The sequence below is a fragment of the Myxine glutinosa genome, chromosome 3 (genome assembly GCF_964187855.1).
Source record: "Myxine glutinosa chromosome 3, kmMyxGlut1.1, whole genome shotgun sequence".
Lineage (NCBI taxonomy): Eukaryota > Metazoa > Chordata > Myxini > Myxiniformes > Myxinidae > Myxine > Myxine glutinosa.
The window spans coordinates 100,794,085-100,821,312 of NC_136263.1; the positions used below are offsets into that span (position 1 = coordinate 100,794,085).

General features: G+C 47.4%; 1 protein-coding gene across 1 annotated transcript in view; it reads right to left on the reverse strand.

Moving 5' to 3' along the window:
* LOC137423322 (histone-lysine N-methyltransferase Smyd1-like) overlaps positions 1 to 26,717 on the reverse strand; it is a 76,928-nt gene extending 50,211 nt beyond the window's left edge. Inside the window, exon 1 of the mRNA XM_068110346.2 lies at positions 26,493 to 26,717. Coding sequence (XP_067966447.2) covers positions 26,493 to 26,635 — 143 coding nt within the window. The 5' untranslated portion in view covers positions 26,636 to 26,717. The remainder of the gene's footprint in view (positions 1 to 26,492) is intronic.
* Between the last annotated feature and the right edge of the window lie 511 nt (positions 26,718 to 27,228).

The following is a 27,228-nucleotide window of genomic DNA, read 5'->3' on the forward strand; positions in this document are numbered from 1 at the left end:
CACTCCCACTCCCCCCTCCCACCCAACCCCAAGTATTCAAGCCCCCTCCCCACCCAAAGTCCTCAAACCCACTGTCCCAGATTTCTGTTCCCTCTCTGCCTCCCCACCCAAACTCTCTGTCCTCCCGTCCCCCTTTCCTTTTCAAGTCTTCAAACACCTCTCCCCCCAACCCCAAGGCCTCAACCCCCACTCAAAGCCTTAAACCACCTTTCCCAACTCTGTACCTTCTGTCCCGTCTGACCAAACTCTCTGTCCTCCACTTACTTCCCTTTTCCTCTTCAAGTCCTCAACTCCCCCTCCCCTGTTGTCCCAGCCCCAAGTGCTCAGCCGAAAGTCTTCAGGTCCCCTCCACAAGTCCTCAAACCCCCTGTCTCAGCTCCCTGTCCCCTCTCTGCCCCCCTCCCACCTAACTATCTGTTCTCTCCAACCCCCGTTCTTTTTCAAGTCCACAATCACCCTCCGCCAAAACGCGTAATCCCCTCCCAATCCCAAGTCCTCAATCCCTCTCAAAGCCTCAATCCTCCCCTCCCAATCCCAAGTCCTCAATTCCTCTCAAAGCCTCAATCCTCCCCTCCCCCCACCACAAAAGCCTCAACTCCCATTCCCCAACTCTGTCCCCTCTCTGCCCCATCAACTCTCTCTTTATTCTTCAATTCCTCACCCCTCCTCCTCCCAAACACAGGTCTGCAGCTCCACCTCTCTTCTTAAAGTCCTTACCCCCAACCCCAAATCCTAAATGCTAAACCCTCCTCAAAGCCTCATCCCCTCTTTCGCAACTCTGTCCCTTCCCTGCCCCTTCCCCCTCCCTACAACTCCATCTCTCTGTCCTCCACTCCTCCTTCCTTCTTCAGGTCCTCAACCTCCCCTCCCCCAGATTCAAAGTCCGTTAAGACTGCTAAGGTTTCTCAGTGAAATAAATCGATGGAAAGGAAATTATTCATTGGACAGAATTGGTGGTTATATATATATATATATTTTTACTTCTGGGATGTGTGCAAACCAGCGACTCTGATATTATACACCACCCGTGAAACTTCATGCTTCTGCTCACACAAAGCATTGATTGTTAGAGAGAATTATTTTGTACACCTCACATGTGCATGAAATGATAAATGGAAGCATTAGTAAGTAATCCCAGGTTCTGTTTGTAAGGGAATTGGTTCCCAATGAAGTGCAGAATATTTATGGAGTTTGTTATGAATGTCTTTTGACAGCATAATAGTCATGAACTGTTAAGACTGATAAGGTTTATTTGGTGAAGTAAATCGATGGAAAGGTAATTGATACGTCGACAGAATTGACTGATTAGTTTGTGGTTATATAATTTTTATGGAGTAGCCTGTTGGGCAATGCCGTCTGGAACAACGTTTGTCTGTCTGTCCGATGAGTGTATGTCCCTCACAAACGTCCACCAATCAAAGCTGAGGATCTGGTCACATAATGACAGGGGGACAGCAGATTCTCCACTCAGCAGATCCAAGCCTATCGGTCTTGTTTATTTTTGGTAGGTGTGCGAACCAATGACTGAGCCTATACACCACCAGTGTGCGCAACAAAAATGCACAAGACTCGAAATTCCTTGAATATCGCTATTTGTAAGCCACTGCATGCACTGTCTGGAGACAAGAGCTCTTAAATGAGATATCATTCAGCATTATACGTGCTGTGGATGTGAAGGTTACCCTGTTCAGACACAATTGCACAGATTACATTTATATATATATATAGATAGTGTGGAAGTGTAAATTTATCAAGTAATTTTATGAGCCACAACCTGTCAAAATTGTGTGTTTAAAACCTACTTATCTTGTGTATAAGTTTTTTTTTATGATACATAGAAGTTCTTATATCATTCTTATATACCGACATTCTTATATCATACACAATATATCCAAATGTTCTATATAATAAATCCTTGATTTATGGTCAAATAGTGGGTTTTATATGGCAAACTAATAGGGTCTGCAGTTTGCACAACCTGGACAGGACGCAGGGCACCCTCGGTCATGAAATGCAAATGCTGTGTGCATTTTATATGAGATTGAGACTGCACGTGTGATCCATGAAGTTGACTATTATTTTAACATTGTTCATAACAGACAATATATCTATATGTATGTATGTATATATATATAGTTTTTTTTTATGATACATAGAAGTTCTTATATCATTCTTATATACCGACATTCTTATATCATACACAATATATCCAAATGTTCTATATAATAAATCCTTGATTTATGGTCAAATAGTGGGTTTTATATGGCAAACTAATAGGGTCTGCAGTTTGCACAACCTGGACAGGACGCAGGGCACCCTCGGTCATGAAATGCAAATGCTGTGTGCATTTTATATGAGATTGAGACTGCACGTGTGATCCATGAAGTTGACTATTATTTTAACATTGTTCATAACAGACAATATATCTATATGTATGTATGTATATATATATATATTGTTGCGGATATGGGATTTGGATCCATCCATATCCGCTTGTAAATATTCCCCTATTTCCCCAATACTTCCCAACTATCCCCAATCCCCCATTCCCTAGTCCCATTTTCTGTAAACAACACTCTGTAGACCCGACCTCCCCCTTTTTCCCCCATTAAATGTCGCATCCAGGTCCACCGCATCTCACGTAGACAACTATAGGACATCTTGCTAGTTATTCTTAGTCTATGTCAGTTAAGGACTCGTTTCCATTAATTCTGACTCTTCGTTGCACCAGAATGTGATTGTATGGCACCGTTAGAAAGTTTAGGACCTCCAAATACCTCCCCGCAGCTCTTCCTCATGGTACAACAACAACAACAACAACAGCGGCGGCGGCGCGGGGAGTGTGCGTCCTCACTCCGGCTTGGTTAGCCGCCATTGAACATGTGCTCCGACGAGGTTACCACGCAGGGGCTCGCTGTCAGCTCCTCGTCAAGGGCGGAGCCCGGTAACCCCCCGCACCCAATGGAGGCGGCGGACCGATTCCATCTGGGGCGGAGACAACGGGCCGAGGGCGTGTGACTCCCCGCTGTACATGCGCAGGAAGAGGGAGGTGACGTCAGATGCGCCTCAGCTTGGAGAGAAAAGGACGCCACCTCCGAGCGCGACAATACCTCCCCGCATCTCTGGACTGGACCGGGTCGATTCTGCCCCTGAGCCAAGGTGCACCTTGTGCTATCGACTGCCTGCCCTTCCTTGCCATCAATCCCTGTGTAAGTCAGTCTTGTCCCGTTTGTCTGTGGTCTGTCGGGGATAAGATAAGACTGTGTCTAAGTGCCCATCTTTCTGTGCTTTACCTCTTACCGTGTAATCTACCCGTTTCTGCATCACCAATATTATATCCTCCTCCGGAGGTCTTGAGAGCTGTACCCCTTGTGTCGTTGCATTTATCCCAGCCGTTGTGTCCTTTCCTTCATTGATTTAGCATAGCGCGACTTGGTCAACGTCGAGTGGAATCGGGCGGGATAGGGTTCTAATCGGGGAGTAACTGTGCGGATGCGGTAATACCAAACCGCTCGGTAAACTAACATCTAAAACCGCGTCTGTAACAATTGGTGTCGAGGAGTGAGATCGGACCTGAAGCGCGCTTCACGCGCTCGAAATTATTAACGGCGAAATTTGATTTTGTTTTACAAAAAAAATAAAAACCCGAATTTTGAAAGTCGCGCTATGGCGGATCAAGACGGCTGGGTTCCGGTAGAGGAGAGTGAGGCAGGGTCGATCCAGGACCAAATTGAGGGACATGAGGAGAGCGAAGCAGTGAGGGTGGCAGGGTCGCAAAATCGCGTCCTCGCGCACGAGGTTACGGGCGCGCAAAATGGCGCCTCGCACATGGCCACGGCGACCGCGCCCGCGACCGTAGTAGCGCCGCTGGTAGATTTGGACCTTTTTTTTATACAAATGAAGGCCCTTATGGCCCAGAATAGTGAGCAAATGAGGGCTGATAGTGAGCGATTGGGTGAGCGATTGGAGGGCCAAATGGGGGTAATGAGGGACGAAGCGAGGGCTCAGAGTGAGCAATTGGGGGTAATGAGGGACGAAGCGAGGGGTACCGGTGAGGGATTAGACAAGAAATTAGAGGGGTTAGACAATGGGATAGAAGGGGTGAAACATGGGTTATTGGGGGTGGAAAACAGAATGGCTGCCCAGGAGAATCAGATAGAGGGAGTGAAAAATGGGTTAGAGGGGTTAGAAAACAGTATGGAAGGCAAATTGAGGGACATGAGGGACCAAGCGAAAAGGGAAGTTAAAAAAATGGGGCAGCAGATAGAGGGGGTCAGAATGGGGGTAGAAACTAAATTGGATGCTCACAGGGAGGAAATGGAGCAGATGAGGGTGGCATCTGGGCAGGAGATGCAAGTGATGGGAGAAGAGTTCAGAAGAGGTGTGAGTGAGGAGGTCGGAGGAGTGCGCGAGGAGGTGAGGCACTAAGGAGCGCATGGAGAAGGAGGTGAGAAAGGGGACTGTAAAGTTGCAGGGGGGCATAGAGGACCTGACGCAGGAGGTGGAACAGCTGACGGTGGGACAGACTGAGTTAGTGGAGCAGGTACAAAGGAACACTGCGGTACTAGGAGGGTTAAAAGCGACACAGAAAGAACTAAAAGACGACTTGATAGCGACGAAGAGGGAATGTCAGATGGTACGTGAGGGACTGACAACGAGGTTGGACGAGGTGACAGAGGTAATGGAGACGAAGGACCGGCAGGTGAGGACGCACATGGAGACGGTCAAGGTAGCCTTAGCGGACGAGCTTGAGGAGACGTACCGGGAAATAAAAGAGGTGAAGCAGAAATTAGAAGAAGTGGAAGAAGGGGTGAGCGAAATTAAGAAGCGACGGAGAGGGGATAAGAAAGAGATAAAAGAGGAGATAAAAGAATTGGTCCAAAGTCTGTGTTCGGATCGTGATGATGTGCTCATTAACCGGATGAGGGATTCGCAGGTGATGGAGGAGAAGCGAAGAGGAAGAGGACCCGGTGTAAGTGGTGACCAATATGGTCGTGCGTATGATGCGCCAGGTGATTTAATGAGCTTGGGGGTCGAGATGGACCCGGGTGTTCGTGAGAGGCCGTTGGTGAAGTGTGCGACAGGTCTGGTGTGCGAAAAAGGAGGTGTGCGAGAAAGTCCGACTCTGGGGTGTGTGAGGAAAAAGTGCGTGCCAAGGAGTGAGGGTGCTGGCGAGAGTGAGTCGGTCGTAGCGCGTGTGCGAGGGAGCACATGGAAGCGCGTAGTGAGGAGTGTTACGGAGGGTGTAAAGGGAGAATGCACGCCTGTGGTGAGTGTTACAGAGGAGGTAACGGGAGAGGGTGTGCGAGAAAGATGTGTGACGGACAGGTGCATGGGGAAAGAGTGCGCTGTCAAGAGCAAGGGTGAGTGCGCGACCGAGAGTGGAGGTGAAAGTAGTGAGAGTGACACGGAGCGTGAGTTGGTTGTGACAGGTGAGAAAGGAAGCACACCTGGAATGGTAGAGCGTGTGTGGGAATGCACGCTGGAATTGGTAGTGAGGCACGTGGTTGGGTGTGCGAGTGAGGGCACACCTGTGATTGTCACAGAGGAGGTGACCGAGGAAGGGGCACGAAGAGGTGTGTTGGTGAGGTGTGCGAGCGACGAATGTGTGCCCAGGTGTTCGGTGGCCAGGGGTGTGACCAAGGCTGTGAGTGGAATGAGTGTACCGAGGTGTGTAAGGAAAGGTACGAGGAGCATGGGAATAACAGGAGGTATGAGCAAGAAAGGGGTAGCGTATGCTTGTAAGCATGCAGGTGAAGCATCGACGGTGACCGGGTTAGAGGTTAGAACGACTTATAGCCGAATCGGGCCCTCGGTGCGCGTCGGGCAGCTTCGCGTGCCGCGAGGACCAGCGGGGATCCGAACCACGGCGGTTTCGAAAGAACTGCCGTACGCGATCCACGCTGTGCCTCGCTTGGAACGGCCGCGTCCGGGCTCCACTAGGCGGAGCGGGCAGCCCAATAGGAAGGGTCGTCATGGCGACCACTTTTTGTTGAGGCATTCCGGCAGGTCGAGATCGGGCCATGGGATGGCTCCGTGCCGAGATGGTGCGTGGGACCTCGGCCCGGGTAAACCTCCTTCCCTGCACCGAATGCGGGACGTATCCAGCCGCTGGCACCAAACAACCCGCATTCATGGCTTGGCTTTACGAAGCCGGGCTTTGGACAGGAATTGGCGCACCGAGAGGCATTAGTGAGTAGACTGGATGACGAGGATAGTGTTTTGGCCCCGAAATTAGAAAAACAAAATTTGATGATTGGCAAAGGATTGGCAGTAATGATTGGCAGATGATGAGTAGTGATTGGCAAATTTTTGATTTGTTGAAATTTGATGTGCAAAATTGGTAGTGGGAGATGCCCGATGTGGTGGGATGGCAACTCTGTCATCCCTCACAAATGTGGGGCAAATGCGCACTAGTTTATGGGGTGTATGGCAGTGAAAACTAGCCCGGGTGGGTTAGGATATTGATAGGGCCCTAGAAGAGATGACATTAGGTAACGTTAAGGTTAGTTAGTGACAATGATACCTGTAGTGGGGACGCAGGTAGATTAGTGTGGATTATAATGACGAGGGAGCGCAATAGTTTAAAGGGACGACTGGGAAGCGCAAGTTTCAGAGGGGAGTAGTTAGATGAGATGATGCCGTGTGGTGGAGAATTGAACAGGTGTGATTGCACAGGTGTGCAACTGAACAGGTGTGTGGAGCAGTGGATGAGTAGTGAGTGTTGTGGATCAGCACGAATGCACTTGGGGAGAGAAGGGTGCAGGTGGCACCAGGTGTGAGAGCACAGGTGTGCAAGTACAGGTGTGTGGAATACTTGGAGTAAGTGGTACGGAGTGGTGTGCATGGTGCGAAGGTGTGGATGGGGGAAGAGTGGACCCCTTTCACGAGTACCCGGGGCGGGTAGTGTAAGTGTTAGGTAGAGGGTATAGGTAAATTGTGGTTGGATATTGGCATTTGTGGTGCGGTTGCAGACTGGTATTGTGGATGGGTGCATTAGTGTTGTGGAAATGGCTGGGCGTGTAGCCTGTTAGTGTGTGTAGTTGGATGGGCACTCCACCACTGTGAGGATGTCGGCCAGGTGAGGCCGCAGGTGGGCTCTGGGAGCCGTTAGTGTCAGTGGGTGCCTGAGGATCCCGGGTGTGGATCGGGCAGCCCGTGCCAGAGAGGGCACTGAGGGGGTGAGAGGGCGAGAGGGCCTTCCCCAGTTAGTTAGGTTAGGGTGAGGAGCAGGTAAGCTCGGGTGGCAACTACAGTGGTGGAGGTGTGCAGGTGGGTAGACCTGCTGGGAGAGCTACACGTCACAGCCCAGAAATTGTGCGAAGGCACCGGGAGATGAAGCGGGGGAGTGAGACCCCAAATTGAGAGGCACCACAGTTTGGTCAATGGGAATTGGTTTTTAGAACCCATAGTGTAAGTTGGCCAATGGATTGGCAGGGAAAGACCCCGGGTAATGTAAAGTTGTTAAAGTCATTTAGGAAATAGTTAGGATTGATGAACCTGTCGCACCATACGCAGCCACTTACCTGAGGGGATGATGATGACTCCACACCTGTGTTTTCTTTGTTCTGTGTTGCAGGAAATGAGAATTGCTGTGTGGATTGGTGAGATGCATCACGACGTGGATGAGACATTGGGGTGATTCCATCTCTCCCTCCTTAGGAGGGACTGATGATGAATTGGTGATGGCAAATTTTGCTGTTGAGTTGGAAATGGCAAATTTGATTGGTTAGGAGGGAGAGAAGACGAATTTGGTTTATGGGAGGAACGGGGAAGACAGTAGGGACGTTTGTTGATTTGTAAAGTAGATGTTTATGGGTAGTGTTGTGTTTTGTGGATACAGTAAGGGGTAAGGGAGGGGCAATGTAGGTTACCTGGTGGGGGGTGGGGGGGCGTACGGTAGGAACGTACCTGTCTCACCTGGTTCCCATGTGCCCCCATTGTGCATCACCTTGTATTGCGTGCACTTTTGCGCCCTTACCACCTTACTCACTTGTCTTCTTCTTTTGTCTCCCACCTCCGAGGATCTGGCTTTGGGGCAGAGAGAGAGGAGAGAGAGGTGCTGGCTCCGCAGTTGTGGGCCTGTACTTTCGCTGCTTGCTGCCTGGATCGATACACCATATGGACCGCAATTTTTGTGGCCGCCCACCATGGACCGCAGTTCTTTTGCGGCCAAGCACCACCCGTTGATGGACCTCTGGGTCAACGTGGCACCTATGCCATACAGGTGAACCACTTATAGTTGGCCCCCCTGACGGCCACAATTTAGAAATGGACGCGGTTGGCGCCTTTCTTTATTTTTGAAGGAAGCCAGAACACCAAGTGGGCTCCAAGGCAAGACCAGCGGCAGAACATCGGCTGGCTGCGACACCACCGGTGATTATTGAACACTTTATTGGTGCACCGGATGGTGCTGACTGTACATAATGGGGTGGTGCTTTTGGTGCTTGGATGGGGTGCTCTGCACATTATTAAAGGCCGTAAGGCCACAGAGCACTCGTGGGTTGGTGTATCGATGCTGGCATGCGTGCTCTCTCTATGCATAACATCTGCATGTGTTCCTCCAAAAACAGGTCCTGGATCATAGTGTAAATATCAGTGTCGTCTTGTATAAATGATGCTCCCTACCGGCTGTATGTTTAGTTTGAGGATTCTTTCCGCAATTCGGTTATCCTGTGGGCGTGTTTCTGTGAGGAGAAGGGTGCAACGTCACAGGGGGACATATTTACTCATTTGTGAACATCTGTAAAACTGTCGCACTCAGGGTTGAGTTAATAGTAGAGGGAACTACATCTGAGTGCCACACTAAAGTAAGTAAAAATTTATCGGGTCGGGGCGCCCCGAGGTAGAGAAGGGTGCAATGTTGCGGATATGGGATTTGGATCCATCCATATCCGCTTGTAAATATTCCCCTATTTCCACAATACTTCCCAACTATCCCCAATCCCTCATTCCCTAGTCCCATTTTCTGTAAACAACACTCTGTAGACCCGACCTCCCCCTTTTTCCCCCATTAAATGTCGCATCCAGGTCCACCGCATCTCACGTAGACAACTATAGGACATCTTGCTAGTTATTCTTAGTCTATGTCAGTTAAGGACTCGTTTCCATTAATTCTGACTCTTCGTTGCACCAGAATGTGATTGTATGGCACCGTTAGAAAGTTTAGGACCTCCAAATACCTCCCCGCAGCTCTTCCTCATGGTACAACAACAACAACAACAACAACAGCGGCGGCGGCGCGGGGAGTGTGCGTCCTCACTCCGGCTTGGTTAGCCGCCATTGAACATGTGCTCCGACGGGGTTACCACGCAGGGGCTCGCTGTCAGCTCCTCGTCAAGGGCGGAGCCCGGTAACCCCCTGCACCCAATGGAGGCGGCGGACCGATTCCATCTGGGGCGGAGACAACGGGCCGAGGGCGTGTGACTCCCCGCTGGACATGCGCAGGAAGAGGGAGGTGACGTCAGATGCGCCTCAGCTTGGAGAGAAAAGGACGCCACCTCCGAGCGTGACAATACCTCCCCGCATCTCTGGACCGGACCGGGTCGATTCTGCCCCTGAGCCAAGGTGCACCTTGTGCTATCGACTGCCTGCCCTTCCTTGCCATCAATCCCTGTGTAAGTCAGTCTTGTCCCGTTTGTCTGTGGTCTGTCGGGGATAAGATAAGACTGTGTCTAAGTGCCCATCTTTCTGTGCTTTACCTCTTACCGTGTAATCAACCCGTTTCTGCATCACCAATATTATATCCTCCTCCGGAGGTCTTGAGAAATGTACCCCTTGTGTCGTTGCATTTATCCCAGCCGTTGTGTCCTTTCCTTCATTGATTTAGCATAGCGCGACTTGGTCAACGTCGAGTGGAATCGGGCGGGATAGGGTTCTAATCGGGGAGTAACTGTGCGGACGCGGTAATAGCAAACCGCTCGGTAAACTAACATCTAAAACCGCGTCTGTAACAATATATATATATATATATATATATATATATATATATTGTTGCGAATATGGAATTTGGCCTCCATATCCGCTTGTAAATATTCCCCTATTTTCTCCAATACTCCCCAACTTTCCCCAATCCCCCATCCCCTAGTCCCATTGCATGTAAACAACAATCAGTAGAGCCGACCTTCCCCTTATTCCCCCATTAAATGTCGTGCCCAGGTCCACCGCACCACACGTAGACAACTTTCGGACATCTTCCTAGTTATTCTTAATCTATGTCAGTTAAGGCCTCGTTTCCATTAATTATGACTCTTCGTTGCACCAGAATGTGATTATATGGCATCAGTAGTGAGTTTAGGACCTTTCCCATACCTCCTCCCATCTTCTTCCCCAAACAACAACTACAACAACAATTACAACTACAACTACGACTACAACAACAGAGGGGCGGGGAGTGTGCGTCCTCACACCGGCTCGGTTACCCGCCATGACCATGCGCTCCACGGCGTTACCCCGAAGGGGCTGGCTGTCAGCTCCTCGTCAGGGGCGGAGCCAGTAACCCCCCCACGCACCCAATGAGAAGCAACGTGCCGATTCCATCTGGGGCGGAGCTAACGAGCCGAGGGCGTGTCACTCCCCGCCGGATATACGCGGCCCCGCGCCGGATGTGACGTCAGATGCGCCTCAGCTTGGAGAGAGAAGCCACCGCCACCCCCAGCGCGACGATACCTCCCCGCATCTTTGGACCGGACCGGACCGTACTGTACCCTGCCCCGAGCCCAGGAGGACCTGGAGCCATCGATACCCGCTTTCCTGTCATCAACCCCCGTGTGAGTCAGCCGTTGTCCCGTTTGTCTGTCGTCTGTCCGGGGTTAATATAAGAGTGTGTCTAAGTGCCTGTCTTTCTGTGATTATACCTCTAGCCCCTGTAATCTGACCTTTCCGTACGAATATAATCTCCTCCGGAGGTCTTGAGAATTGAAACATTGGTGTCGTATTGTGTTATTGTAATCCAGCCGGGTGTCTTCTTTTTCTTATTGAGCCAGCATCGCGCGACTAGTCAACGTTCGGGCACAATCGGGTAACTTGCGCAGACGTGGTCATACCATAAAACCGCTCGGTAAATAACATCCAAGCCACGTCTGTAACAATATATATATATATATATATATATATATATATATATATATATATATATATATATATATATATATATATATATATATATATATATATATATATATATATATATATTGTTGCGGATATGAGGACTGTATTTTTTTATTGTGTGCTTTATTATTATTATTGCTTTATTCTGGCCCTCCTGCCTCCGGTGTTGTGTAAAGGTTAAAAGGGCGTCCCGGTAGTTAATTCCATAAAGCACACATTGAAGGACACGATAAAACCCTTGTTCAGTAGTTTATATCTTTATTATGTGTTTTAGGGTAAAAATGGACACGTTGGGTGCATTTCATTTTCAGTTCAAATAGGCCGCCAGTAAGAAAATGAAAGAAAATGACAACATCTGGAAGAAATAATAATAGCCAGCAGAGGGAGCCGAAGAGCAAGAGACCACCTGCAGGGTTAGGGGTTGTTGATTTATTTTATTCAGTGAACAATGATGACTGTGCACCGATTGGTGCTTGAGGGTGTGTTGGTGCGTTTTGGGTGCTTTCATGGTGCATTGATGCAGAGCAGACTGTCTCCCCCCCAGAAAGAACAATCACAGGTCCTGGGTTGCGTTTTGTAAATAAAGTAGCGTCACTGTAAATAATGCTCCCCACCGTCAGTGTATAGTTTGAAGACCATTCCGCAATTTGGTTAACTGTGTGCGTGAGTCTGTTAGGCAGGGTGCAATGGAGCAGTGGGACATATTTATCTATGTTTTAAAACTGTCGCACTCAGGGTCAGGTTAAAAGTAGAGGGAACTACACCTACGTGTCACACTAAATTAAAGTTGTAGGCCCGGGGCGTGCCTAAGAGGAGGAGGGTGCAGTGTTGCGGATATGAGGACTGTATTTTTTTATTGTGTGCTTTATTATTATTATTGCTTTATTCTGGCCCTCCTGCCTCCAGTGTTGTGTAAAGGTTAAAAGGGCGTCCCGGTAGTTAATTCCATAAAGCACACATTGAAGGACATGATAAAACCCTTGTTCAGTAGTTTATATCTTTATTATGTGTTTTAGGGTAAGGCCTTGTCTTCCATTAACATGACACTCCATTGCACCAAGTGAAAAAGATAGATTCCCTTCATTCCCATTCCCAAAAACCTCCATTTCCCCTTTCGTCAATTGCCATTCGCATTGCCAACCAACAATTGCCGCCATTGACCACGAGGCAGGGTTGGGGATGAAAGGCGGGTCCCCACCTCGTCATAGAGGGGAGGAGTGAGTCAGCCCCACTCAACCAACCATGAACAAGGGGTTGGACTTGGAGAGGGTGTGGAGAGAAAGGAGGTTCGCGAAGGTTGAGGGGCGGGGTCTATATAACCCGGCGCGGGACGTTCCCCAAGGAGATGAGAGATGAGCTATGACAAGAGCTGGGTTGTGAGGTCCAAGGCTGAGCTGCGTGGTGAGGTGCAAAAGAAAGAGCTGAGTTGTGAGGTCCAAGGCTGAGCTGCGTGGTGAGGTGCAAAAGAAAGAGCTGAGTTGTGAGGTCCAAGGCTGAGCTGCGTGGTGATGTGCAAAAGAGAGAGCTGGGTTGTGAGGTCCAAGAGAGAGAAAGGAGATCATCCAGGGAAGCACAAAGCCTGCTATTCGTCGCCTTGCTCGCCAGCAGCAGCGTCCACAGCAGCAGCAGCAGCAGCGTCCACAGCAGCAGCAGCAGCAGCATCCACAGCAGCAACAACACTCGACAGCCGTTTGGGGCCTGGACGGTGGTTTTGAGCCGGGCCGCGAAGGGACGGCGGCTGCCCAACGAGCCGATCGTGCTGCAGGACCAGTTGGACCTCCCTATCCCGCCAGCCATCCACCTGCCATTCCTATCATCATCCCCCGTGTAAGTGTGTTCGTAGTCTGTCTTTTGTCTTGTCCCTGGGAATAAGTTAAGTTTGTATAAGCTAGGTTGCACTGTGTCTAAAATCTTCTGTATATTATTTTATTATCTTTCCTTCTCCTTGGTTACTTTGAGCCTGTAAATAGTAATAAATAGTAATCGTATTTCAAACCTTTCTTTTTGTCTGCTTCTTCTTCACATCCGTGTCGTCTTAGTCTTTTCCATATTGAATAGCTGTGGCGCGATCGGGCCAACGTTTGGGTGAATCGGGGAAACTGTTAGGTCGCGGGGCCTCCGCTCGGCAAATATAACATCCTTAACCGCGAACCGTAACAATATATATATACATATATATATATATATATATATATATATACATTCACAATGAGTGAATGAATGAGTGAATGAATGAATGAATGTTCCTACATCATTAAAGAATGTTCTTCATTAAAGAAGAACATTCTTTAATTAATCATTAAAGAATGTTCCTACATCAACCCAATCAAATCATTAACCATAACCCATTCATTCATTCATTCATTCATTCACTCATTCTTTCATTCTACCTTTATATGTCATTTATATAAATATATAAATAAATATATAAATATATTATATGAATATAAATGGTATATGAATATATGCTTGTGTGTTTATGCATGTATGTATTTATATTTGTATATGCACGTGCACCGAACTGTAACGCGAACGGTAACTGTAAGCTGCGCTTCACTTCCGTTGAACTTGGGGACAGTGAGTGAGCTTTAGCGTGGCTCTTCCTTTTGTATGCATTTTCTACACATATCACACATCTTACACACATATCACGAAACATACTTGTCTGATATACAGTCACGTGAAAAAGTAAGTACACCCCATGTAAAGTTTTGACTTTTTCAACATATTTCAACATACAGCTATTTGATCTTCATTTCAGCAATATTGACAGATAAATGTGATATAATATAACAAATATCATGAAACATTTACATTTTGTAGTCCATTGTATAATTTAAATAAACATAAATGCAAATTTTGCATGTGGAAAAAGTAAGTACACCCCTACATTTATCACTACTTCAAATACCTAAAATTAGAATCAGGTGCACCAGCTCAGGTGCAAATTATTAGAACATCGTTAGAGAGGATCTTGGAGGAACCTGTCTTATTTAAACCTCAGACATTTAGTTTGGTTTGCTCTTTGTTGTTGAAGTGTGTGGCGTCACCATGCCTAGATCAAAAGAGCTCTCTGAGGCCTTCAGAAAGATGGTTATAGATGCCTATGAGTCTGGGAAGGTATTTAAAAAGATCTCCAAACAATTTGAAATCAATCATTCGACTGTCCGGAAGATCATCTACAAGTGGAGAAGATTCCAAACAACTGCCAACTTGTTCAGGCCAGGCCGCCCCAGCAAGTTCAGCCCGAGAGCAGACCGCAAGATGCTGAAAGAAGTCTCGAAGAACCCCAGAAAGTCATCACGGGACCTACAGGTAGCTCTTGCCACTGTTAATGTCAAAGTGCACGAGTCTACCATTAGAAAGAGGCTGCACAAATTTGATCTACATGGGAGATGTGCCAGGAGGAAACCTTTGCTGTCCAGAAAGAACATCAGGGCAAGCCTAAAGTTTGCCATTGAACACCGAGGCAAAGACCAGCACTTCTGGAACAATGTGCTCTGGACAGATGAGTCAAAGGTAGAGCTATTTGGCCACAGTACCAGAAGACATGTTTGGCGAAAACCAAAGACAGCATTTGACCACAAGAACCTGATACCAACTGTAAAGCATGGTCGTGGAAATATTATGGTTTGGGGCAGCTTTGCTGCATCAGGGCCTGGGCAGCTCACCATCATAGAATCCACGATGAATTCTTCATTGTACCAGAGGGTGCTTGAGGATAATGTGAAGCCATCTGTCGGAAAGTTGAAGCTCAACCGAAGGTGGACCTTGAAACATGACAATGACCCTAAACATACCAGTAAATCCACCAAGGAATGGCTGAAAAGAAAGAAATGGAGGGTTCTGGAATGGCCAAGTCAAAGCCCGGATCTAAATCCCATCGAAATGTTGTGGGGGGATTTGAAACGAGCTGTGCATGCAAGAAACCCCTCAAACATCGCACAGCTGAAAGAATTCTGCATGGAGGAGTGGGCAAAAATTTCTCACAGTCGATGTCAGAGACTGGTAGACAGTTATAAGAAACGCCTACTTGAGGTTGTTTCTGCCAAAGGGGGCAATACCACCTATTAGAGCCAAGGGTGTACTTACTTTTTCCACATGCGAAATTTGCATTTATGTTTATTTAAATTATACAATGGACTACAAAATGTAAATGTTTCATGATATTTGTTATATTATATCACCTTTATCTATCAATATTGTTGAAATGAAGATCAAATAGCTGAATGTTGACATATGTTGAGAAAGTCAAAATTTTACATGGGGTGTACTTACTTTTTCACGTGACTGTACATGCCTGTTGTTTCTGTAGACTAAGAAGAAGACCTTTGTTGGTCGAAAGCTTGTCGAAAATTAAAGATCGACGTGCTGAAGCTATGGCCGCGTCTGATTTAATCTCCCGATTATATATATATATATATATATATATATATATATATATATATATATATATATATATATATATATATATATATATATATATATATATTATATATATATATACATATATATATATATATATATATATATATATATATGTATATATATATATATATATATATCTATATATATATATATATATATATATATGTATATATATATATATATTATATATATATATATATTGTTGCGGACGCGGTTAAAGATGTTATTTACCAAGCGGTTGGTATTACCGCGACCGAACAGTTCCCCCGATTCTTCCCCAACTCACCCGATTCACCCAGACGTTGGCCAAATCACGCTATGCCAAATCAATGATAGAAAGGACACGACGACTGGGAAAGAGGAAACGACGCAAGGGGTACAGTTCTCAAGACCTCCGGAGGAGGGTATAATTACAGTGGTGGAGAAAAGGGGTAGATTACAAGGCAGTGAGGTAAAGACACAGAAGAGATGGGCACTTAATTACCGTCTTATCTTATCCCAGACAGACCACAGACAAATGGAACAAGGCAGACTTACACAGGGATTGATGGCAGGAAGGGACAGGTAGGTCGATAGCACAAGGTGCACCTTGGCTCGGGGACAGGATAAAGCACGGTCCAGAAGATGCGGGGAGGCCTCACAGCGCTCGGAGGGGACGTCTTTCTTGCTTCAAGCTCAGCGCGCATCTGACGTCACCTCCCCCTCACTGCGCATGCTCAGCCGGGAGTGACACGCCCTCAGCTGGTTGGTTCCGCCCCACTGGGGCCGGTCCGCCGCTTCCATTGGGTGCGGGGGTTACCGGGCTCCGCCCTTGACGAGGAGCTGACAGGGAGCCCCTATTTGGTAACCCCGTCGAGCACATGTTTGATGGCGGCTCGTTGGGAAGGCCTGGTGCCCTCCCAACACCCCCTACCAACCAAGCCGGAGTGAGGACGCGCACTTCCTGCGCTTGTTGTTGTTGTTGTTGTTGTTGAACTGTGAGGAAGAGCTGCGGGGAGGTATTGGGAGGTCCTAAACTTCCTAACGGTGCCATACAATCACATCGAGTGCAACGAAGGGTCAGAATTAATGGAAACGAGTCCTTAACTGACATAGACTAAGAATAAGTAGCAAGATGTCCTATAGTTGTCTTACATGAGATGCGGTGAACCTGGGCACGACATTTAATGGGGGAAATAGGGGGAGGTCGGGTCTACAGAGTGTTGTTTACAGAAAATGGGACTAGGGAATGGGGGATTGGGGATAGTTGGGAAGTATTGAGGAAATAGGGGAATATTTACAAGCGGATATGGATGGATGCCAATCCCATATCCGCAACACTGCACCCTTCTCTACCTCGGGGCGGCCCGACCCGATAAATTTTTACCTACTTTAGTGTGGCACTCAGATGTAGTTCCCTCTACTATTAACTCAACCCTGAGTGCGACAGTTTTACAGATGTTCACAAATGAGTAAATATGTCCCCCTGCGACGTTGCACCCTTCTCCTAACAGAAACACACCCACAGGATAACCGAATCGCGGAAAGCATCCTCAAACTAAACATACAGCCGGTAGGGAGCATTATTTATACAACACTGATATTTACACTACGATCCAGGACCTGTTCTTTGAGGAACACATGCAGATGTTATGCATAGGGAGAGCACGCATGCCAGCATCGATACACCAACCCACGAGTGCCCTGTGGCCCTACGGCCTTTAATAATGTGCAGAGCACCCCGTCCAAGCACCAAAAGCACCACCCCATTATGCACAGTCAGCACCATCCGGTGCACCAATAAAGTGTTCATAGTCACCGGTGGTGTCGCAGCCGGCCGATGTTCTGCCGCTGGTCTTGCCTTCATGGAGTGCACTTGGCCTTCTGGCTTCTTTAGAAATAAAGAAAGGCGCCAACCGCGTCCATTTCTTAATTGTGGCCGTCAGGGGGGCCAACTAAAAGTGGTTCACCTGTATGGCATAGGTGCCACATTGACCCAGAGGTCCATCCACGGGTGGTGCTTGACCGCAAAAGAACTGCGGTCCATTGTGGGCGGCCTCAAAAATTGCGGTCCATATGGTGTATCGATCCAGGCAGCAAGCAGCGGAAGTACAGGCCCACAACTGCGAAGCCAGCACCTCTCTCTCCTCTCTCTCTACCCCAAAGCCAGATCCTCGGAGGTGGGAGACAAATGAAGACAAGTGAGTAAGGTGGTAAGGGTGCAAAAGTGCACGCAATACAAGGTAATGCACACTGGGGGCACATGGGAACCAGGTGAGACAGGTACGTTCCTACCGTACGCCCCCCCCCCCCACCAGGTAACCTACATTGCCCCTCCCTTACCCCTTACTGTATCCACAAAACACAACACTACCCATAAACATCTACTTTACACATCAACAACGTCCCTACTGTCTTCCCCGTTCCTCCCATAAACCAAATTCGTCTTCTCTCCCTCCTAACCAATCAAATTTGCCATTTCCAACTCTCATCAAAATCTGCCATCTCCAACTCAACATCAAAATCTGCCATCACAAATTCATCATCAGTCCCTCCTAAGGAGGGAGAGATGGAATCACCCCAATGTCTCATCCACGTCGTGATGCGTCTCACAAATCCAAACAGCAATTCTCCTTTCCTGCAACACAAAACAAAGAAAACACAGGTGTGGAGTCATCAGCATCACCTCAGGTAAGTGGCTGCGTATGGTGCGACAGGTTCATCAATCCTAACTATTTCCTAAATGACTAACAACTTTACATTACCCGGGGTCTTTCCCTGCCAATCCATTGGCCAACTTACACTATGGGTTCTAAAAACCAATTCCCATTGACCAAACTGTGATGCTTCTCAATTTGGGGTCTCACTCCCCCGATTCATCTCCCGGTGCCCTTGCACAATTTCTGGGCTGCGCCGTGTAGCTCTCCCAGCAGGTCTACCCACCTGCACACCTCCACCACTGCAGTTGCCACCCGAGCTTACCTAGCTCCTCACCCTAACCTATCTAACTGGGGAAGGCCCCTCCTGGCTCTGTCACCCCTTGGTGCCCTCTGGCACTGGGCTACCCGGGTCCGTCCTCCGGATCCTCGGGCCCCATCCACAACAACTACTACTACCGGCTCCCAGAGCCCACCTGCGGCCTCACCTGGCCGACATCCTCACAGTGGTGGAGTGCCCAAACCAACTACACACACTAACAGGCTACACGCCCAGCCATTTCCACAACACTAATGCACCCATCCAAATGCCATTCTTTCACCTCGCACCACAGATGCCAATATCCAACCACAATTTACCTATACCCTCTACCTAACACTTACACTACCCGCCCCGGGTACTCGTGAAAGGGGTCCACTCTTCCCCCATCCACACCTTCGCACCATGCACACCACTCCGTACCACTTACTCCAACTCTCTCCACACCACTCATTCTCTGCTCCATATATTCCACACACCTGTACTTGCACACCTGTGCTCTCATACTTGGTGCCGCCTGCACCCTTCTCTCCCCCAAGCGCATTCGCGCTGATCCACAACACTCACTACTCACCATGACACTCATCCGCAATGCTCTCTCATTCATCACTTGTACACTCACACACACCTCGGAGCATTGCCTCACCGATGCCTCATTTGAAGCTGCTCACCAGCACTTCCATTCATACTGCATCATCTGCTCTGTCTACTCCCTTCTAAAACTCGCGCTCCTCCGTCTTCCCTTACACTCAGCGCTCCCACGTCATTATCAAACACTAAGCTACTACGTCCCCACTACAGGTACCAAGTCTCTTACTTAAATCTGGTCACCCATAGTCACCTCTAGTCCCTATCAATATAACCTAACCCACCCGGGCTAGTTTTCACTGCCATACACCCCATAATCTATAGCGCATTTGCCCCAATCATGGGAAGGGTGGCAGGGATGCCACCCTTACCCACCGTCATACGGCGCGAGTGGGACCTTGTGGGACCACCTCGTATGTGAGTCGTTGCCCGCCTGCCGGACCCCGTGCGTCGCCCCTTGCGGGGTCAGCGCGGGGCCGAACCGGCCGGGCCCCCACAGTACATTACCCCCAAGGGGCTCCCGTGCCTCCCGTGTCCCTCTAAAAACTACCCCTGTTGGTGTCGATGCATGGGTCATGCTTCCGCAACCCGCTACCCATTCCATACCACCACAACCTTGCTCACTCACACCTCGCACCTCTCCCATCACCGGACCCTCTCGCTCGCACCCTCGTTCCATACACTCCGGACCAGCCATACACCTTGGCACACATTCGTCGCTCGCACACCTTACCAACACACCTCTTCGCGCCCCCTCCTCGGTCACCTCCTCTGTGACAATCACAGGTGTGCTCTCACTCGCACACCCAACCACGTGCCTCACGACCAATTACAGCATGCATTCCCACACACGCTCTACCATTCCAGGTGTGCTTCCTTGCTCACCTGTCACAACCAACTCACGCTCTGTGTCACTCTTACTACTCTCACCTCGACTCTTGACAGCGCACTCACCCTTACTCTCGACAGCGCACTCTTTCCTCATGCACCCGTCCGTTACACACCTTGCTCGCACATCCTCTCCCATTACATCCTCTGTAACACTCACCACAGGCGTGCATTCTTCCGTTACATCCTCGGTAACACTCCTCACTACGCGCTTCCATGTGCTCCCTCGCACACGCGCTACGACCGACTCACTCTCGACAGCACCCTCACTCCTTGGCGCGCACTTTTTCCTCACACACCCCAGAGTCGGACTTTCTCGCACACCTCCTTTTTCGCACACCAGACCTGTAGCACACTTCACCAACGGCCTCTCACGAACACCCGGGTCCATCTCGACCCCCAAGCTCATTAAATCACCTGGCGCATCATACGCACGACCATATTGGTCACCACTTACACCGGGTCCTCTTTCTCTTCGCTTCTCCTCCATCACCTGCGAATCCCTCATCCGGTTAATGAGCACATCATCACGATCCGAACACAGACTTTGGACCAATTCTTTTACTTCCTCTTTTATCTCTTTCTTATCCCCTCTCCGTCGCTTCTTAATTTCGCTCACCCCTTCTTCCACTTCTTCTAATTTCTGCTTCACCTCTTTTCTTTCCCGGTGCGTCTCCTCAAGTTCGTCCTCTAAGGCTACTTTGACCGTTTCTATGTGCGTCCTCACCTGCTGGTCCTTCGTCTCCATTACCTGTGTCACCTCGTCCAACCTCGTTGTCAGTCCCTCACGTACCATCTGACATTGCCTCTGTGTCGCTATCAAGTCATTTTTTATGTCGTTTTGTGTCGCTTTTAACCCTCCTAGTACCGCAGTGTTCCTTTGAACCTGCTCCGTTAGTTCTTTTTGTCCCTCCGTCAGCTGTTCCACTCCCAGCGTCAACTCCTCTATTCCACCTTGCAATTTTACAGTCCCCTTTCTCACCTCCTTCTCCATGCGCTCCTTACAGTGCCTCACCTCCTCGCGCACTCCTCCGACCTCACTCACACCTCTTCTGATCTCCTCTCCCATCACTTGCATCTCCTGCCCAGATGCCACCCTCATCTGCTCCATTTCCTCCCTGTGAGCATCCAATTTAGTTTCTACCCCCATTCTGACCCCCTCTATCTGCTGCCCCATTTGTTTAACTTCCCTTTCCGCTTGGTCCCTCATGTCCCTCAATTTGCCTTCCATACTGTTTTCTAACCCCTCTAACCCCTTTTTCATCCCTTCCATTTGATTCTCTTGAGCGGCCATTCTGTTTTCTACCCCCGTTAACCCCTCCTGTATTTCCCCTAATCTATTGTCTAATCTCTCAAATTTGTTGTCTAGTCCCTCAAATTTGTTTCCTAATCCCTCTATTCTACTCCCTAACCCTCCGATCTGGGCCCCCATGTCCTCCCTCAATTTCTCGCTATTGGACCCCATCCTTTGTTCTAACCGTTGGCTATTGGCCCCCATGTCCTCCCTCAATTTCTCGCTATTGGACCCCATCCTTTGTTCTAACCGTTGGCTATTGGTCCCCATGTCCTCCCTCAATTTCTCGCTATTCTGGGCCATAAGGGCCTTCATTTGTATAACAAAAAGGTTCAAATCCACCAGCGGCGCTGCTACGGTCGCGGGCGCGGTCGCCGTAGCCATCTGCGAGGCGCCATTTTGCGCGCCCGTAACCTCGTGCGCGAGGACGCCATTTTGCGAACCTGCCGCCCTCACTGCTTCGCTCTCCTCATGTCCCTCAATTTGGTCCTGGATCGACCCTGCCTCACTCTCCTCTACCGGAACCCAGCCGTCTTGATCTCCCATAGCGCGACTTTCAAAATTCGGGTTTTTTTGTAAAACAAAATCAAATTTCGGTGACTTGTAATTTTGAGCGCGTTAAGCGCGCTTCGGGTCCGTATCTCACTCCCAGACACCAATTGTTGCGGCCAATAGTACAATTGATGTCCAAAATTTGGGCTAAATAAATTTAGTCCCAGGTTCGAATCCCAACTCCTGACTACCAATTGTTGCAGACGCGGTTAAAGATGTTATTTACCGAGCGGTTGGTATTACCGTGACCGAACAGTTCCCCCGATTCTTCCCCAACTCACCCGATTCACCCAGACGTTGGCCAAATCGCGCTATGCCAAATCAATGATAGAAAGGACACGACGACTGGGAAAGAGGAAACGACGCAAGGGGTACAGTTCTCAAGACCTCCGGAGGAGGGTATAATTACAGTGGTGGAGAAAAGGGGTAGATTACAAGGCAGTGAGGTAAAGACACAGAAGAGATGGGCACTTAATTACCGTCTTATCTTATCCCAGACAGACCACAGACAAACGGAACAAGGCAGACTTACACAGGGATTGATGGCAGGAAGGGACAGGTAGGTCGATAGCACAAGGTGCACCTTGGCTCGGGGACAGGATAAAGCACGGTCCAGAAGATGCGGGGAGGCCTCACAGCGCTCGGAGGGGACGTCTTTCTTGCTTCAAGCTCAGCGCGCATCTGACGTCACCTCCCCCTCACTGCGCATGCTCAGCCGGGAGTGACACGCCCTCGGCTGGTTGGTTCCGCCCCACTGGGGCCGGTCCGCCGCTTCCATTGGGTGCGGGGGTTACCGGGCTCCGCCCTTGACGAGGAGCTGACAGGGAGCCCCTATTTGGTAACCCCGTCGAGCACATGTTTGATGGCGGCTCGTTGGGAAGGCCTGGTGCCCTCCCAACACCCCCTACCAACCAAGCCGGAGTGAGGACGCGCACTTCCTGCGCTCGTTGTTGTTGTTGTTGTTGAACTGTGAGGAAGAGCTGCGGGGAGGTATTGGGAGGTCCTAAACTTCCTAACGGTGCCATACAATCACATTCTGGTGCAACGAAGGGTCAGAATTAATGGAAACGAGTCCTTAACTGACATAGACTAAGAATAACTAGCAAGATGTCCTATAGTTGTCTTACATGAGATGCGGTGAACCTGGGCACGACATTTAATGGGGGAAATAGGGGGAGGTCGGGTCTACAGAGTGTTGTTTACAGAAAATGGGACTAGGGAATGGGGGATTGGGGATAGTTGGGAAGTATTGAGGAAATAGGGGAATATTTACAAGCGGATATGGATGGATGCCAATCCCATATCCGCAACAATATATATATTTATATATATATATATATATATATATATATATATATATATATATATATATATATATATACATATATATACATACATACATACATACATACATACATACATACATACATACATACATACATCTATCTATAATTCCAGTAATCTCTGTGTGTATGTTTGTATGTTTGTATGTTTGTATGTCTGTATGTCTGTGACCGCTGTTTCTCGACAACCACGGGTCCGATATACTTGAAACTTGCCAGGTATATTGCTGGGGACCCGAGGATGTGCCTTTTCAAGGTTTCATATTAATCGGAGAAGTAGTTACCGAGCTATGTCCAAAAAACGATTCAACCAATCAGAGAGCAGCGAGCTATCACGTGTGCCGAACGTGGCGAACAGACTCTGCCTCGGACGGCACATTTGAGAGCGTATTCATTTATTTCACGTTGGAAAACTATGTTTCCGTTAAACTATGTTTTAAAACTAATTAAAACTAATTTGCGATTCATCGTAACTGCGATTTGCGACCTTCCGGACAGTGAAGACTGCACTTCCGGCAGCCAATCACAGAACGCGTTGTTGCGTAGGCGTGGCCGATGTGAGAGCGAGCCGAGCCGAGCGCGTGCGCCATTACGGTTCGTAATTCGATTTCTTCCGGAGAAAATAATAATTTCTCGATTTCTTATGCGCATTATTTCTCCCAATTCAGTCAGAGCGAAGGGCGGAAGCGAAGAGCGTTGTTTTTTTTGTTTACGGGCGTACGGGCGTACGGGCGGGGTAGAGCGTACGGGTAGCGTTTTTTTTTTTTTTGGCAAGGAACGGGCACCCACGTACGGGCATGCCCTAGTATATATAACTTCAGGACTTATGAAGGAAAAGTTGAGTTTGCAGGTTGACAAAGAATGTGGTTGTCATAGCTACCGAGTGATTTCCCTGAGGCAACAAAGTTCCACCTGCAACAAATTGAACTTCTGAGTTTTAAATCTTGACAAAACTACGTATGAGTTTTTAAGTATGACAAATTGTGAAGTAAATACCTATTTATTAAATTCGGACTTTCTTATTTAATTGCATACCTGTTTGAAGTTTTAACATGACTTATTAAGTTATCATGTTACTATTGTGTCAATTTGCAATATGGGATGATAACCCTTGCATCAACTGGCAGAATACTCAGGTCCTGTGGAAACAATGATGTTAACAATAAATGAATTACAGATAAAACCACACAATGGTAAATCATTCGGTATAGTTTTAATAATAAAGGCACTGTAATTATTTAATTATGACTTCGGGTAATATGGTTAAAGATATGGTGCTTTGAAATAAAGTAAGTAATCTTTGTCCTTGTAGTGTCGAAAATGAGTAAAAGATATATCCACTTATTTCTTATTTATGCTTCACTGAGAATGACCTTCAAATGTTCTTGAAGTCTCCAAGCAGGATTAAAAGGATGATGGCTCCAAAATGTCTGGCAGGAGACAATGGGAAAACAGAAAGCCTCATTAAAGGATTTGAAATGCAGACCTGCTCTCGGCGGGGAGTACTCCCATCTCAATATTTCATTCGACCAATCCCCATTGCCCTCATCCCTCCCACCTACACTTTGCCTAACCAATCCTACTGCTCTCCTCCCCTTTCTTCGCTGCTCCCTCTCTACTTTCTCCTCCCACTTCAACTTGTATAAAGGTCAGGACTGACGTCAAAATATTAGGATTCTCACTTGGTTTGTAAAATGTTGGTTTGTTGTACTTAGGATTTTCACTGGGTTTGTAAATGTTGTAAATGTTGTACTTAGCATTTTACTTGGTTTATCTACACTGTATGTTGACTGTATACTGTGCATGCTACTGTTATTTGGTGTATCCTTACGATGTTTCCTTTGATTTACATCTCTACTGTACCAGGATTTTTCACTTGGAACTTTCTGTGAATCTTGCAATGTGCTTTCGTGAATTGTAGTATGCTCTTCTTGGTTTGATAAAGGTTATTGTTCCTTGCTGTGTATTCCCTTGTAAACAAAAGTGTTTATCCTCCTCGCGAATTAAAATTTGTGATTCTTCTTCTGACAAAAGTTTATGGACATTGAATTTCTTGATTCATCTATTACATACTGTCTAAAAAAATCTCTCCATCAATAGATAGATAGATAGACAGATAGACAGATATAGATAGATTGAATAATCATGTTTAGGTGGAGGTATGGGGTTGGAAATGGGATCTGTATGGGCTGTGAATGCCGTAATAAATGTGGCCCCAGAATCAAACAAAAATACAAGAGAATTCTCCTCGATTTTTGCATTTGTTGCCAAAAGGAGAAGCATCTGTTTGCCCGTGTGTCCCGTGTGTCACATCTCGTCCAGTCATAGTAGATTTTGAGGTCTGCATGCCTACAGGCTCCAAAAGACTTGTGAGAACCAAATTATTGGCAGTCAAAGGATATGATGCATTTTAGATGGCTCTTACACTCTGAGTTCAGCAACGTCATCATTTTCTGCAACCCCTGCCCCTCCTGGTAAAATGGAGGTGGGCAATTCAACCTAGCCCTCCTCCTTCCCTACCCCATCTCCATTCCAGCATCCCAGAAGATAGCCAACACCACTCAAATACACAACTAATCTGAAGTCTCAACTTCAGGCCAGTTATATGTGTTTTAACTTCCATATTTCTCTGCACAGGCGGTTTCAAGCAAAGCTCAATCCTCTTTATGATCACTTATTACATTCGAATGAGGTATTTATGATCTGTGTATGTTTGCATTACTAATATGATCCATGCTGGTTTGTAGAAGTTGCCTTTAACATAGTGTGACTTTGGATGAATTACAGGAATTGTTAAATGTATGCAGTAACTCAGTAAATTAGTCAAGTGTCATATTGCACTCTCAAGATGTTCGAGAGAGAGAACGAGAGAACGAGAGAACGAGAGAACGAGAGAACGAGAGAACGAGAGAACGAGAGAGAGAGAGAGAGACAGACACAGACAGAGAGACACACACACACACACACACACACACACACACACACACACACACACACACACACACACACACACACACACATCACACTTCAACAATCACATAACATGGCAAAACTACTGTGATGTTTTAAATCTATTTCAATATGAAAAGGTTAATAAAACATCTTAAATTAAAAGAATATTAAATTCAAATTTGACATCGTGTATATCACACGACGCTGTACCTTCCATCCTTCTCCCCAAAGGTTGTAACACGAAGCTTACACTTAATAATATGTTCCACGAATGGTTAACGAGCAAAACGGGGATGTTTCAAACAATATAATCATCATTATCCATGAAATTACTAACTTCAAAACAACATCTGTCCAATAGGCAGTTGCTTTGACGAACCAACCTGCTGAAGGGCACAGCAGCAAAAGCCTGTTCTGCGAAGACGACATCACTTGGCTGGAAGCTCTGTGCCGCTACGAGACCCAATCCCTTGTCTTTTAGTTCAGCTACTCGCACCTGCTGCTGCTCCATTGTCTGGACGTCCATGAACACCAAGCAGCTCAACCTCCTTCCAGTGTCCTGTACCTAGGAGCATTACTGCATCATTGCTTATTTCAGGGAGCAAGTCATTGGTTCCATATATAGTTTGAGTTTCACAACATATTGCTAGAGGTTAAAGGAAGGACAATGGCCCAGAGAAGGACTATTTTTAACCAGTTTCCATACCTCAAATTGCTACTATCTTAAGTGGCTCAATAGGCAAGGGTTGCGTTACGACGTTTAGCTCACCATCAATACCATGGTACTTTTGCATTTAAATTTATTTGCACAATTGGACTGTCATTGCCATGTCAAAGTTCCGAATTGATCGTCTTACTTTTTCCTTTTTCTTTTTTTACAAACGCATTACTTATCTGCTCTTCCAATTAAGAGAGCTTCGTATAAAATTGTTCTGGCCATAAAGACAAGTTCAAGGGGTTTTAAATTTTATATCAAATATTCAAATCCAGTTCAAAAAAAATATCCATATCCAGAAAATATCCATACCCATATCCATAAAAGTTTAAAATGAAATATAAAATGAAAATTGATGATTTTATGGGAGCCTTGACCTTTGAGATTCGAATTTTAAAAAAGGC